We start from the raw sequence: 16,812 nt of genomic DNA on the forward strand, positions 1-16,812 counted from the left end.
AGGCTGGGATTTTCTAATTTGCCTAAGGGAATAGAGATCCCAATTCCTATGGACTTTCCCGTGAGTCTTCTCCTTGCCCCCTTTTGAAAAACCCTGCCACATTTTTTGTTATTCTCTCATTTGTTTTTTCAAAAAGGAGAAAAACTCTGAGGAGAACCCCTCAAAGGGCCAAAGGGATGTTGTTATTCTTCAGTGTATACCTTGAGCAATTTGGACATAAGGTTCCAACCCAAAGGGCTAGAATTAAGGACTAATATTTACAATAAAAATGTTTTCATTTAAAATTGAAGACTTAAATCTGTCAAGTGAACAGAAAATGGGCTCACACCTCTCTCTTCTATTTTCTTCCCTTCCTGTCTTGTTCCTCTCAATGTGTCTCCTTCCTCCTATTATTGAGGAATGCTTAGCCCTCCACTGCACAGTAAGTGACTTATTACTTTCCTCTGAAACTATATGTACTACATTATTTACTCTGCTATTTCCTACTCCTTCCCACCTTTCCTCCACCCCCCCCCCAATCATTCTCCATGCCACCACCCTTTACACAGTAGTAGCCATTTCTTTTTTAAATTTTAGACTTGCATCACTGATGTGGAATTATTTATTTATTTATTACTTCTATTCCAGTGACAACTAGAAGCTCCAGTCATGGACCAGACCCCACTGTGCTAAGTGCTGTACAAACAGAACAAAAAGGTGGTCCCTGCACTGAAGAGCTTACAATTCTGGAATCAGCATTTAATTACCATTATTCATGTCAGAAAGAAGCTACTGGCATTGTAGTGATGCTAAGTGAAAGGGAGGAAAGCAAGGGGAGGAAAGAAGAAAAAATGTAGGGTGCAGTGAGGGGTAAGAGGACAAGAGCTTTAAAAATAAGTATCAGAGAAAAAAGAAAATGAATTATTCAATGTGAAGAGTGGGACGTTTGGCTTTGCTTATTCAGGAGCAATGAAGCTCATGTGAAGAGGAGGTGAAGGATGTGGAGAGGATGAGAAGTTTGACTGGAAATAAGATTGTGTTTTTAAGGCAGTAGCAGATCAGGACATTGGAATATGAAGACTGAAGTATACGGTATTGAAAAACAAAGGATCAGTTGTAGGCTAGTTTCAGTTATCCCATTCCTCACTTCGTAATTAGCTGTGATATAGTCCAGACACAACTCTTATACAGGGATTATGTTTTGTATTTCTGCCTATCTCATGATTAATTTAAATATCCATGGCATGTAATAAAAGTTAAAATGATAGCCTATGAAAAATGTGGAGAAGTCGAGTAAGGATATCTGAAAGGATTTCAAACACCTTTTTTGAGACAGTTTAAAAAGATTTATACTCAATGAAACATTGAAGATGTTATCCTGAAAAACCCAGTCTGTATCATCAGGCTGCTTCAATTTTTTAAAAACTATTTTACTAATTAGTTCTGCTCCATAATCTATGTATGGAAGGTGTAATAATGGCTTCCTCACAAGTCACTTTATCATGATCTTTGAACCTGTCTCAGATAGGGTTTTACAATGTGGAGGTGGAAGAAGTGTTTTCCAACACTGACATTTTGAGGGAGAGATGATGCATCCCCCCTGCATCCCTTCCCTTCCAGCTGGGTGAATTTTTTATATGAAACTTTTTCACACACAAAATGCAGATTTGGGTAGTCCAAAACGCTTTGTGAATTCTGTAAGAATTTAAGCAGGTTACATTTTGGTGTCATTGCATGACCAGTGATAGTGCACTAGACTGGAACTCAGGGGACATGGATTGTATATCTATCTTTACCATTGATCTGTTGTGTGGCCAAGTCAATTTACCTCTATTTCCCCTTTACTTTCCCCCCCTGTTTTCTATTTAGACTGTAAGCTCTGTGCAGCAGGGACTATGTGTTTATAGAATGCCTAGGACAACGAAACCTGATTTTGGCTAAGCTCTATAGGTTACACTGTAACACAATAACATTACATTTTAATACCACCACAGAGAAAGTCATTAATAACTTATATATCTTTCCTTCATAGCAACTACATTCTTAAATCAGAGAATTTATGCTTAAGTACAAAAGAACAGAATTTGCCCCTTAATGGTGCTCATTCCAGACCTGTAACTATTAGAGATCCAGATCCTGGATAAACTGCGACTAGTTCCAATGACTTCAATGTGTGTTTGCAAGTGTATTCATTATTTTATTTTTAAAATTTCTCCCAAAAATCTAAAACTTCATGTAACCAGATAAAATAGTTTCATGTTTTGCAATAAGAAGTGATTTAGTTAGATTTAAAAAATACTGCAGTCAACAGGAGACTTCATGACATGACCCAATACATCAAAATATGAAGGAAAGATCTGTGATGTTGGATGTTAACACCCTTCTCTTCAAAAAGCAGCTTGGATGAAATAAAGCAAATAGTGGCAGACTTGAGGGGTCTCTGGGAGTACTTTCTAATAATTCTCAATCTATAAATAATTACTGGATAAAATATGGATGAAAACTGAAATCAACGCACTACAGTTAGGATAAATGTTTAACATGGGTAAGATTCCGCCACCTTCATTCATGACAAATAGTACATTACTCCAGTAGGATTATTTGAGGGAGATGTCCTCACTACACAACAAGAGTAGGGTGGGAGAATCTAGCCCCACAGGATTTAGCAGGGTGCAAAGGATGAAATTTGTAGTAATTAAATAGGTAGTAGATGAGGTTATTATAACAATAGGAAACACATGATTTTTCATATCATCCTGCATTTGTTAGGAGTTTTCTATTTTATTAAAAAATGTACATAGACAATTCAAACAGGGGAAAAAATACACTCAAATGTATTTCCCCTGTGGAAAGTTCACTTAGGTTAAGTCCTTGCAAATTGTATGCCTGTCCTTTCTTCAATAAATTTGCTCTTATGCATTGTTCCTTGTTGTCCAGTCAAAAGTATGCACCTGTGAAAGGCTTTGCCAAGAGGCAGTCACATATTGTGATCCATGATGAAAATCAGAGACAAAGCCAAATTATATTGCTATGACATCTGTCCCTCCATCTGCTTTAGTTTCCATAAACAATTAAACCAATCCATAGATTATACTGATGTTTTTACTTTATGCATAACCAAGAATTTGTTACAGTGGGAAAATAAGCACATACAACCCAATTTCTGCAGACACACACACACAAAACTATTAACTTTAAATAAGCTGGAATGAGCATAAAATGGCGTTTGTGTCCTATGGCTTTTCCTTAGTTACTAATCTGGTCAGATTATAGAATCATAGAATCATAGAAATATGGGCCTGGAAGGAACCTTGTGAAATTCAGCACCTGACACTGAAGCAGGACCGAGTATATCTAGACCATCCCAAACCCAGAACTGGACATAGCACTCCAGCCAAGGTCTCACCAGTGATGAGCAGAGTGGGACAATTACCTCCTGTGTCTTACAAACAGTATGCCAATTAATGCACCCTAGAATGCTATTTGCCTCTTTCACGACTGAATTGTATTGTTGGCTCTAATTAAATTTGTGATCCACTTTAATCCCTACATCCTTTTCTTCACTACTACCACCTAGCCAGTTATACATATTGTTGTATTTGTGCATTTGATTTCTCCTTCTTAAGTGCAGTACTTGGAATTTTTTTTTACTGAATTTCATCTTGTTGATTTCAGACCAAGTCTTCAATTTGTCAAGGTCATTTTGAATTCTAATCCTGTCCTCCGAAGTGTTCGCAACTCCTCCCTTCTTGGTGTCATCCACAAATTTTATAAGCATACTCTCCACCCCAGTATCCAAGTCATGAATGAAAATATTGAATAGCACCAGACCCAGAACAGACCCAGGCAGGAGCCTAATAGATACATCCTCCCAATTTAACAAAAAGTCATTGATAATTATTCTTTGAATACAGTCTTTCAACCAGTTATGCACCCACTTTACAGTGTTTTCATCTAAACCAAATTTCCCTACTTTGCTTATGAGTGTCATGTGGCACAGTATCAAAAGACTTATGAAAAATCAAGTTATCACATCTACAGCTTTCCCTTATCCAATTAGCCACTAACCCTGTCAAAGAAGGAAATTAAGTTGGTTTGGCATGATTTGTTCTTGACAAATCCATGTTGGCTATTACTTATTACCTTACTAGCCTCTAGGCGCTTACAAACTGTTTAATAATTTGTTCCAGTATTTTTCCAGATATCAAAGTTAGGCTGACTGGTCTATATTCCCCTCCCCCTTTTAAAGATAGGCACTCTGTTTGTCCTTCTCCAGTCCTCTGGGACCTCATGTGTCCTCCATGAGTTCTCAAAGATAACTGCTAACAGTTCTGAGATTGCTTCAGCTAGTTCCTTAAGTACCCTAGGATGAATTTAATCAGGCCCTGCTGACCTGAATACATTTAATTTATCTGATGCCTGCTCTACATGTAAAACGTAGGGTGACCTAGCTACATCACTCACAGCTGTGAAAAATTTTATGCCCTATGTGATGTAGTTAGGTCAATCTAGCTGTAGATGCAGCTAGGTCGATGGATGAATTCTTCCACCACCTAGCTACTGTTTCAAGGGGGTAGATTTACTATAGTGATGGAAAATCCTTCTGTGGCTGTAGTAGGTCTACAGTATAGCACTACAGCAGCATAGCAGATGTGCTGCTGTAGCGCTTGTAGTGTAGACCTACCATAAATATGAATTTATAATATTTTTGTATGGTACAGTATTGATACATATAATAAGGATAAATTATTTCTTTGATTATTATGGCAAAGAAAGCTTCATGGCACATAAATATTAGTGTCATAAAATGTAAATATATGCCATGTTTGCTGTAGATATCCTAATCTCCTAACACATAATTACAGAGCCCAGTTGTTTAACCTCAAATATTTTATTCTAACATGGTTTCCCACTTTGTAAGGCTCTATTGTTTGTGGAGGTGAACATGGTCTTATTTTACTTCAATTACTTACAATAATTATAATTGTGTTATTTATATCACTAAATACAATAATGTATCAGTTATTCCACACCAGTAGTAGTTATAACAATTTGTGTGGTAAAATGCCAACACACTGCTTTCAGAATCTCAAAAGCTGTAATCGTATTAATGCATGACCATTCGGGATACAAATATTACTGGAAGGAGAACTGCTTTCAGTGCAGTTTCCTCTGGATAGGGAGACCCGGGGGTAGGAAATGATCCTGCACTGACTGCACAAAGATTTCTGCTGGACAAGAGCCAGATACGATTGTGAGGAACCTAGTAAGAATACCATATTACCATCACTCCCAGTAGGTGAAGTTATGTGTGCTAGGAAATTAAGTCCTGAATTGGACAATAGCTGAAAATATACTAGGGGGAAAAATAACTGGAGATGAAAAGGATTCTGTGCGAGTTCTTGTGACCCGTTAAATATGTTTATGACAAATCCCTATGATGAAGTTTGCTATTAAATTCTCATTTGCAGATTTGCATATGTTTGTTGTCCCTGTCTCTAATGACTGAAATATGTAAATATTTCCTAGCTTCTCCTGATCTGGAAAGATGTAAGTACTATTTTTACTTCTCCATATGTAATAGCGGAATTTTGCCACAGGGTGGTACACCATGCATATTTAACTGAAGGTTTTTGTAATTCATCTGACAGTTTGGTTATGCCTTCTGCCAACTTCACTCCACCAGTAATAGAACGATCTGGAGACATCAACATAACTGGCCTCTAGCCAAACGGGCTTGCATTTTTAAAAATCTGGGACCTACACCTCTATCTCGATATAACGCGATCCGATATAACACAAATTCGGATATAACGCGGTGAAGCAGCGCTCTGGGGGGGGGTGGAGCTGCGCACTCCGGTGAATCAAAGCAAGTTCGATATAACGCGGTTTCACCTATAACACGGTAAGATGTTTTGGCTCCCAAGGACAGTATTATATCGAGGTAGAGGTGTACTTGTAAATGCCAATAACCTGACTTCATTTACCACAAAAGTGATGGGATTTCCTCAAGATTATATCTAGACTTTTTAAAAAAAACATTCATCAGTTTTATTTTTAAACAGTAAAATCTTTAGGTGACCACTTTACCTAGCAAAATGAATTAAACTATACAGAAAAAACTTTAACTGCCAGTCAATAAACTTGCAGATTAGGTTTCGGCTAGAAGGGAAGACTATATTATGTGTCAATTGTAATATAAGATTTCACAAAATAAGAGTTCTGGCATTAAAAATACTAAAAAAGATTTTTGTTCTGATAAACTGTTAGTTTCCCGACTTATCCTTACAAATAAGGATGTCAAATTTCATTTCTCTCTTTTTTTGAAATATATTAATAAAAGGTCTGGGTCTTTGCTTGTATTGTAATAAAATCACAGAAGAGAGTATATTAGAATATAAAAGTAAAGATTTCTTATAAAAAGAGAAACAGAAAAGCAGATTTAATATTCAGTTACTAAAATACAACTACTATAGCTGACAATTGTAACAAATCATGGTTAATGTATTGCAGCTAAGATTTACGCAATGTGTGTGCAAAGCACTGAAACTGTCTTTACAGATTCTGTTTGGTGTCAATTTAAAAATAAAAGCTCTATCTGTTTGATACAAAATATTAAAAAGAGCTACTCAATGTTCCTTTTCTATTATAAAACTGCGTATTGCACACAGAAAAAATTGCATATTATTATAAGTTGTATATACATGACTCAACAAAACAGCATCAAATTCTTCTCAGTGTTATTATTGAAATATGCTACTTTTAAATATCACTGAAATGCCACTGTGTTTGCAGATTATTAAAGTGTTAATTAAACCAATTAAAATAAAATAGAAATGATATCAGAAATAACCTATACTTGTAATACCCATATTTCTTTTCCTCCCCAATTTTTTAAAAATTAAACTTGTATAGCTACTATGTGATTTTACACTCATCTTCACAGCTAAAGGTTATATTCATTAATTTTAAATATAAATTATTTTACTACTTATGATGAACAGTAATTTTATTCCCCTATGGACTAGAAATTTTTTTAAACTGCAAAGAGTGAATCTAGATTCTAGGGGCCTGATTTTTTCTCACTTACATTCAAGAGGTGAAATCCTGGAATCACTGAAGTCAGTGGAAGTTTTGCCAAGGACTTCAATGAAACCGGAATTTCACTCATGGAATTCAAGAATGTATAGTTAGTGGGATTATACCAGTGTACGTGCGTGGAGACTCCATCCTCAATTCAGAGTCAGATTGTGGTGAATTCAGGTTTCATAGAGTCACATTTCAGTAAATTAGTAATAAGAGAAAGTACTTTCTCATGTTGTCACAAAGCTCTTCACAGCTCAGCTTGTAAAATGAGAAAAGAGGGGATTTTCAAAGTCACAAATAGCAGATAGGCACCTGACTCTTACTCATCATGAGTGGGAATTAGGCACCTACCTGCCATTCGTGCCTTTGAAAATCTCCACCAAACTCTTTCATATGGCCACATGGCCACTTGATTCAATTTACTTTTCTGCCAATATAAAACCAGTGTGAAGAAGAGCAACAGACAACGAGGGTTATTTTTTAAAAAGGTTAACACAGTACTTGCCATTTTTAATCATTGTTAATTTCTACATTGTAGAGTCATGCACAATCTTTTGAAACCTACCTCTCTCACATGATCTGCCAAGGTAGCCTGTACCAGAACAATCACAGATATATCTGTTCCACCCATCCCTGCATACACCATTGTTTTTACAGGGGTTGCTCAGGCATGGTTTTGCAGTTTCTCTTGAGCATGAGGGTTTCACTCCAGCAGTGCTTTGAATTTCAGCCATTTGTCGAATATCCTTGCTTTGGCCATCAATAAACAAGTCTCTGATGCAGCCAACATATCCGTAATTGAGAAGTGCTGTCCACACCTCTGTTGGAAAGACCAGCCCTGCTTTATTTTCTGGCAAGCCCCCAAGATACAAGTCATCATCTAGGTCTAGGATTTCGCTTTCTCCTGGTGCAGTGTAAGGTGTACGTAACGTGTTCACAGAAATGGTACCTGATAAGAAACAACAAAATGCAAGATTTTTAAGATAGTAAAGTGAATTCTGGCAGCATTTCTTTATTCCCCGAGTCCCAAAATGCAGTATTTGCTTATTGCCAAATATCTCATGCATGAAAGCCCTAGATGAATGTTGTATGTACACATTTTAAAATAATAAAATGACACATTATTTTGTATTAAAATATCCCTTAAACACTATCAGGAAATATGTGGTATACAAACATTTCCACAAAATACTGCATGAACTTAAATGTATGAAAACCAAAATCCAGGTAAGGGATTTTAGATAGATAAAATGTATTATTCAGTGCAAAAAAATCAAATGTATTTCAGGGTGATCTTCAGAAATACCCTGTTGGTGCAACAGCAACTCTCTGCACTGTCGTCTAAGTGGCTCACAATCCCATGCTAGGGATTCTGCCTCTGAGGAGATAATGTGCGGAGTCTTTGAGTTGGATCCAAAGCTCATCCAGGTAATGGAAAAGACTTTGATTAGTTTCAATGGGCTTCGGATCAGACCCTTTGTCTGGGAGGGGAGGGGAAGTACTCTCATCGGCTGCCAGGCAGCCAATCATTAAAGAGGTAGTGATGTACACCCAGAGGGAAAAAATCAATGCCTCTGACATTTGCATCTAAATGTGTGCTTGTTACAGAGAGGGGAAAGAGGGAAGCGTGAGAGAAATCATGAAATCAGAAATATTTATTTATTTTTGCTTTCAGTTAAAAAACAAAAACAAGCCTGAAATTTTAGCTCTGCAACTTATGCAAGAAGCCTCAAAAAAGCTTCACATGTGTTGCTCAAAATGTTGGCTAGGATGATCAATTGTCAAGATCCTCTACTCTGAAAATAATTGTAAAGACTGAGGACTCCAGCTGAAAGAATTGAACATACAGAACCATAGCACATGTGCTAATCAAATTCAGCCCAACTGTTGCAGTAAGATTATTAAAACAAAATGTGTGTGTGGATTTTAATATGATCGTGTCTTCACATTCAAGCAGGAGGTGAAATCACAATCCCCTATAGATCACTGTATTAAAGTGAAGTACTGAGGCTGAGGGAACTGGGTTTATTTAGTCTGCAGAAGAGAAGAATGAGGGGGGATTTGATAGCTGCTTTCAACTACCTGAAGGGGGGTTCCAAAGAGAATGGAGCTCGGCTGTTCTTAGTGGAGGCAGATGGCAGAACAAGGAGCAATGGTCTCAAGTTGCAGTGGGGGAGGTCTAGGCTGGATATTAGGAAACACTATTTCACTAGGAGGGTGGTGAAGCACTGGAATGGGTTACCTAGGGAGGTGGTGGAATCTCCATCCTTAGAGGTTTTTAAGGCCCAGCTTGACAAAGCCTTGGCTGGGATGATTTAGTTGGTGTTAATCCTGCTTTTAGCAGGGGATTGGACTAGATGACCTCCTGAGGTCCCTTCCAACCCTAATCTTCTATGATTCTACCAGCCACATTATACTATATAAGTTACAGCAGTGTGTGTTTTATGTTTTACCCTCAGCAATGTGTTTGAAAGGGTACTATGGAAAGCAGGAGAGCCCAGGATCACATTCCTCTTATCACTATGCAGCACAGAATCCGGAACACCTCAGGGATTATTATTGAGAATTGACAACTATGGAGCATTTCCCCAGGAATGTCATTTGGAAAGGATATTTCCAAGATCTTGCATGCACCTATATCAAAATATGATTATAAACGGAAAGCAAAAGTGAGTCAGACAGAGATGTTTGAAACAAACATTTTATTATATGAATCTTAAATTAAAATAAAGTACTATACAGTAGAATATAGACATCAAAAGAACAAACTAACTTTTTTTCTTTGTTTGGAATCCCATGGCCTGTGTTATGCATGAGGTCAGATTACATGATCACTGTGGTCCCTTCTGGCCACTAACTCTATGAAAAACAACCATTTTTGAAAGCCCACAATTTGGCATGATCAAATACATTGCTGTCTGCGCCCCCATTATTTTATTTATGATGGGGATATTTTTTACTCCAATGATACAGAGTCCCAGGGGACGCACAGATTAAAAAAATGTAATGGGCAAACCTCAATGTCTCAGTTAGAATAAGCATTCAGAAGTTTAGATACTTATTCAAATCATTTTGGACTGTAAATGTCAGAAGATAAAGCTCCTGTGTGAGATTTCCAGTACTTCTGGTTTAAGCTGAGCTTGGTATATTTAAAAAACAGCCTCTCTGCTTTTAATGGTTACCGAAAAGGATGAGGGGACAAAAAAGATTGTGCCTTATTTGCATCTTTATAATTGTGTATAAAAATGCCTGAACATTTTGCTTGTTTTAAATATTTATCCCCCACTTCCTTTAGCAATATCAGGAATACTTTTCTTCTGTGTTTTGCTTGAGGTCTATTTGGAAAATCAGAAAATTGGAATGGGAGGTTCCTAAATCCCTAACTGAAAGAGGAGGGTATGTTGAATCTTTAACTAAGAGACCCTTTCTTCCACCAAAAATCCCTCAAAATTTTCAATCATGAGAACCTAAAGTTATTTTACTAAATCTATATTTAAGCTTCTCTATCACAAGTCTTATTTCTGAGGTTCTGAGCATCCACATTCCCATTAAACCAAACTTCAGAAAGTCAGGCTACCTATTGAACTGGGGACTTCTGGAGCTTAGTGCATGAGGCTCTATTAAAGAACTAACTTTAGTGTGAATTTTTTTGCCAAAGCTTTTAGTAATCAGTTGTGTCAACCAACACACACCCTTTACCTAATTTGATACATATTAAATTAGATATGGTAGTTACTGCATTATGAATAATATCCACTAAATATTAAAAGATAAAGGTTCGTTTTTAGGGGTTGCAGAGCTTTTCTCCTTTAGGTCACTAGATTGAATTAGACCCAGATCATTAGTGAATAAAAGCTTTCTTATGACATTTTAGCAGCCTAAAATGAATTGGTGGTCTTACACCAGTTCCAAGTAACAAAAGGAACCAGTACAACTGGCACATTTTTAAGCATCCTTAGCAGAGAGGAGTGGGATTAATTGGACATGGAAAATGAATTATACCTCTTCACCCTTAGGTACTTGATCTCAGTCAAGGTTCAAGAAAACTGGTTGCACAACTTAGTGGAACCTTTCACTGCTCCTACCCATGTTGGACCAGATCTGTTCAGTCTCTAGAGCTGTTATTTGGCATCGCCAACATCTTTTCACTGGCACTGTGGGAGCCTCCGGCACTGGTGCTCCTCAGTTCCTCATATTCTCTGCCTGTGGCACATAATAGTCTAGTCTCCTGTGGGATGTAATACTTTGGTCTAATTTTGTTGCTGGCTTTAGCATATGGGTGCTGTCATATTATGAGTTTGACTTCTGTATTTGGGGGGCCAAGGGGAAGGGGTGGAGGTGAGGCTCCACAGGGGATCCAGATGCAGCAGGGGGGTCTTAGCGTGGCAGGCCTCTGGATGCAGGGAGTGATGCTTGGTGGTGTAGGGATTCAGATGTGGGGGGCTTGGTAGGAGGGTCTGGGTTTGTGGGATCTCTGGAGGCAGGGGGTGAGGCTCAGCGGGGTGAAGATTCAGGTGAGTGGCACTTGGGAGGGAGGTCTGGATGCACTAGAGTTGGGCAGATGCGGGTGCAGCTCCCCATACAGTGACCTCTCCCCCTTGCAGCTGAGGAGTGATGGGGGCAGGAAGTGGAGCGGGTGTGTGTGTGGAGCTTCCTGGAGCCAGGAAAGGTTCCTGGGGGTGGGTCTGACTCGACCCCGGTGGCTCCCTGCAGGGGGAGTCCCATAGTCCTTCCGCCCCACCTAGGGTGACCAGAGAGCAAGGGTGAAAAATCGGGACAGGGAGTGGGGGGTAATTGGCACCTATATAAGACAAAGCTCCAAATATCGGGACTGTCCCTATAAAATGAGGACATCTGGTCACCCGCCCCTATAGCCAGGACTAGCAGCTGAACACTCACCTGGGTTGGGAAGTGGCTGACCCGCCTTGTTCTTATGGAAAATGGCACCAAACTGGAGCTCTGCCGTAAAGGTCGCTGCTCTCCTGCCCTTCATTTCACAATCCAGGTGGAGAAACTGACCGGCAGGCATGGAGTGCCTTGAATCACCACTTGTGCACCCATGCAACGTTGCTTTATGCCCTCCAAGAGAACTGGGGGGGATGGTGAGCAGCAAAGCCAGGCTCTGTGCCTGCTGGTCAGTTTCTCCATATAGGCAGTGTGAAGAGTTATCAGGAGCTACTTTCCTGCCCTCTCCTTATGCAGACCACATGGGGGGAAACTGCCCAGCAGGCACAGAGCTTCATAGAGTCATAGAATATTAGGGTTGGAAGAGACCTCAGGAGGTTATCTAGTCCAATCCCCTGCTCAAAACACCAACTAAATCATCCCAGCCAGGGCTTCATCAAGCCAGGCCTAAAAAAACTCTAAGGATGGAGATTCCACCACCTCCCTAGGTAACCCATTCCAGTGCTTCACCACCCTCCTCGTGAAATAGCATTTCCTAATATCCAACCTAGACCTCCCCCACTGCAACTTGAGACCATTACTTCTTGTTCCGTCATCTGCCACTACAGAGAACAGCTGAGCTCCATCCTCTCCGGAACCCTCCTTCAGGTAGTTGAAAGCAGTTATCAAATCCCCCCTCACTATTCTCTTCTACAGACTAAATAACCCCAGTTCCCTCAGCCTCTCCTCATAAGTCATGTGCCCCAGCGCCCTAATACTTTTCATTGCCCTCTGCTGGATTCTCTCCAATTTGTCCACATCCCTTCTGTAGTGGTGGGTCCAAAACTGGATACAATACTCCAGGTGTGGCCTCACCAGCGCCGAACAAAGGGGAATAATCACTTCCCTCGATCTGCTGGCAATGCTTCTATTAATACAGCCCAGTATGCCGCTGGTCTTCTTGGCAACAAGGGCACACTGCTGACTCATATCCAGCTTCTTGTCCACTGTAATTCCCCAAGTCCTTTTCTGCAGAACTGCTGCTTAGCCAGTCAGTCCCCAGCCTGTAGCGGTGCGTGGGATTCTTCCTTCCTAAGTGCAGGACTCTGCACTTGTCCTTGTTGAACCTCATCAGATTTCTTTTGTCCCAATCCTCCAATTTGTCTAGGTCACTCTGGACCCTATCCCTACCCTCCAGCGTATCTCCCTTCCTCCCCACCTGCGAATTTACTGAGGGCGCAATTAATCCCAGCATCCAGTTTATTAATAAAGGTGTTGAACAAAACTGGCCCCAGGATCGACCCCTGGGGCACTCCACTTGATATCGGCTGCCAACTAGACATCGAGCCATTGAGGCCGACGATCTAGCCAGCTTTTTATCACCTTATAGTCCATCCATCCAGTCCATACTTCTTTAACTTGCTGGCAAGAATACTGTGGGAGACCATATCAAAAGCTTTGCTAAAGTCAAGAAATATCACATTCACTGCTTTCCCCATATCCACAGGGCCAGTTATCTCATCATAGAAGGCAATCAGGTTGGTCAGGCATGACTCGTCCTTGGTGAATCCATGTTGACTGTTCCTGATCATCTTCCTCTCCTCCAAGTGCTTCAAAATGGATTCCTTGAGGACCTGCTGCACAATTTTGCCAGGATATGATGTGAGGCTATAGTTCCTTGGGTTCTCTTTCTTCCCTTAAAATATGAGCACTATATTTGCCTTTTTTAATCATCCAGAACCTCCACTGATCACCACGAATTTCCAAAGATAATGGCCAATGGCTCTGCAATTACATCAGTCAACTCCCTCAGCACCCTTAGATGCATTAGATCTGGACCCATGGACTTGTGCATGTCCAGCTTTTCTAAATAGTGCTTAACCTGTTCTTTCACCACTGAGGGCTGCTCACCTCCTCCCCATACTGTGCTGCCCAGTGCAGCAGTCTGGGAGCTGACCTTGTCTGTGAAGACCGAGGCAAAAAAAGCATTGAGTATTTCAGCTTTTTCCATATCATCTGTCACTAGGTTGCCTCCCTCATTCATTAAGGGTCCCACACTTTCCCTGACCTTCTTCTTGTTGCTAACATACCTGTAGAAACCCTTCTTGTTACCCTTCACATCCCTTGCTAGCTGCAACTCCAATTGTGCCTTGGTCTTCCTGATTACATCCCTGCATGGTCGAGCAATATTTTTCTACTCCGCCTTAGTCATCTGTCCAAATTTCCACTTCTTGCAAGCTTCCTTGTTGAGTTTAAGCTCACTGAAGATGTCACTGTTAAGACAAGCTGGTCTCTGGGCACCTGATATTGGTCACTGTCAGAAGACAAGATATTGGGCTAGATGGATCTTTGGTCTGACCCAGTATGGCCGTTTTTATGTTCTTATGATATCTTGACTGACAGACAGACCAATTTTTCATCAAAACTTATGACACCGCACAAAATTTAGATGATCAGTGGCAGCTCTTTGAGATCTTATGGAAATTATAACATTCAATGATTCTAAAAAAAGAAGCACAAATCTGTCATGGGAGAAACAGTTATCTGTGTGATCTTGGGTTTACTCCATTTTTATACCATGCCTTTGGAGCTCTCCTTATTTTGCAGAGCTTGAGAGAGGAGTTCTTCAGCTACATTGCCAATATGTTGCAGCTATCTTTATAATTTCGACCTAGAGATGTAGGCAGATGCTTTTGCCAAAACTGTTTTAGTGGGAAGGTGGAAGGGATGTCTTAGAGGAAAATGGATGTGCAGGGCTGAGAAACTACAGCATTAGATTAGTTTTTGTTCTATGTTTGTACAGTGCCTAGCACAATGAGCTCTGGGTCCATGAGCAAGGCACCTCACCGCTAGAGTGATATAAAACAAATAAATAAATAAATATTAATACAGCCAATGATGAGAGAGTGAGCACCCAAGGGAAAAGGTGGCTTCTTTCACAGACTGCTTGACCACCTGGTGATTAGAAAAGATTCTTCATGTCTCCCTGAGGCAAGGAAAACCTAGAGGGAAAACTGCTTAAAAACTTTTTGATTGACTTTTGGGTCATAGAGAGGAAAGGGAAGGACTAGTTAAGGACTGCACTAAGTGAGCTTCAGGGATTGATCTGACTCAGAGCACTGATCCTTGATCAATGAATTTAACTTCAGAATCTTAATAAAGAAGTATTTCTTTTCCCCAATATCACCTGGAAGCAAGTCCATCTTTTAGGCTCTTGCTATGACCTGTTGGATCTCTAACAATGGGACACCCAGTCAGGTACTGTATGGATTATCTGAGGGCAGAATTTGGGGGTTTTTGTACTACTTTATGGATAAACAATCACATGTACAGTACCAACCCAGAACACTACTTGAATGAATGGAAGACTAATTAGGATTGTTTATCTTTGGAGCACCAGGACAATCCAACACTTCAAATAAGGAATTTCAAATACTTATTTAATCTGGAATAAGTGTGATGATTCATGAATGGTCTATTATATTATACATATTTTTATTTATAAGCACCAAACAACAGGGCTTGTAATGTCTATTTAGGAAGTGCTGCTTGCAGTGAAAGACTGATTACAGTAAACCTCTAATTATATGCTCTGGTGAGATCCATGTGTGTGAGCTCTCTCTCTCTCTCACTCTCTCTCACACACACAAACATACACATGATAATTTCTATGCTTAAACTAGAACTCTGACTTTAATTCAAAATATCAGTGACTTTTTAGCCCTTAAATGCTGGCTTACCCATGCATAACTGCTGATACAATCTGTTTTACAGCGCTGTACACCATTGAAGGCTGACAAGAATGATACATTCTCTATCTGATTTTAATGTGTAATGATGATTTCTAAAGAATGGCAGTTTGCTAAAAAATGCTTGTGAGGTTATCCTTGAGTATGCCAAACAGCTTAACAAAAATTTAAACAATACTCAGGCCTCACAAATCAGTTATTAACCTATCCCTAATATGTCACAAACACCACTGTGGGCAAAGACCTTTGCAGCTGTTTCATGGTATGTTCCTATTTCTTTTACTGCAAAGTTGGCAGTACTGTAACAGCTGAACAGCCAAACATTTCCCTTAGGTATTTGTTAATGAGCCTCTTCAATCATATTCATTATCTCAGCAATTTAGTTTTTATAAGTCTGTTTACAAGAAACTAAGACATCCATGCACAGACATATTTCTAAACCTTGTCTCATCAATTGTGATCAGTAAAATACTGAGATTGTAACTGCAGCTGGTGCAGCTACCTTGATCTCTATACTTACCTTACGTAGTCTATTAAGTTACAATGTGAAACTCTCATAGCTGTTTATTGGCAGATAGTGAAAATCTAAGAAAAGGCTAGGCTATTCTGGTTATATTATATTGCAATCTTAGAGTGATAGAGTGAATATTATCTGGTAGTCTGGTAACAGCTGTGGCCAAACAAGGCTAGCTAGATGACAGAAAGGCGATAGTTGTTGTTGCTGCAGCTTAGAGTGGATGTTTCCTGTGGCTGAGAATCAGGAAGAGAGCAAAGACCAGAAAATAAATCAAAGCACTTGCTGATCCTGCTAATACTGAAGTCAAGGAAATTAGCCACGCTCCTTGAGAAGCATCACAGCTTTCTATTATCAGTGGGCACCACTCTGTTTTGGATTTGAAAGCTAGAGAAATGTAAGAATAAAAGATTGCAAAACATGGAACGTTATTTAGCAGCAAATATGGTACTTGAGCTACTTATTCATGAAGATGGAGCACAAATTTAAAAGATGTCATGTTAGCAGTGATCGGCTCAGATAAGTAGCTAATAAGTTGGAGATCTCAAAAGATCAGTCTCTCAGGAGATTTTCAGTATTCCTGGTTTTAGCTGGAATAGC

At 39.6% G+C, this 16,812-nt stretch overlaps 1 protein-coding gene across 23 annotated transcripts in view; it reads right to left on the bottom strand.

Annotated features, from left to right (window-relative positions):
* NRXN1 (neurexin 1) overlaps positions 1-16,812 on the bottom strand; it is a 1,212,452-nt gene that overhangs the window by 654,231 nt on the left and 541,409 nt on the right. For all 23 annotated transcript variants that reach the window (XM_034764365.1, XM_034764364.1, XM_034764372.1 and 20 more), the window contains one exon: positions 7,631-8,014. In XM_034764365.1, coding sequence (XP_034620256.1) covers positions 7,631-8,014 — 384 coding nt within the window. The remainder of the gene's footprint in view (positions 1-7,630; positions 8,015-16,812) is intronic.

Source organism: Trachemys scripta, chromosome 3 (genome assembly GCF_013100865.1).
Source record: "Trachemys scripta elegans isolate TJP31775 chromosome 3, CAS_Tse_1.0, whole genome shotgun sequence".
Taxonomy (NCBI): domain Eukaryota; kingdom Metazoa; phylum Chordata; order Testudines; family Emydidae; genus Trachemys; species Trachemys scripta.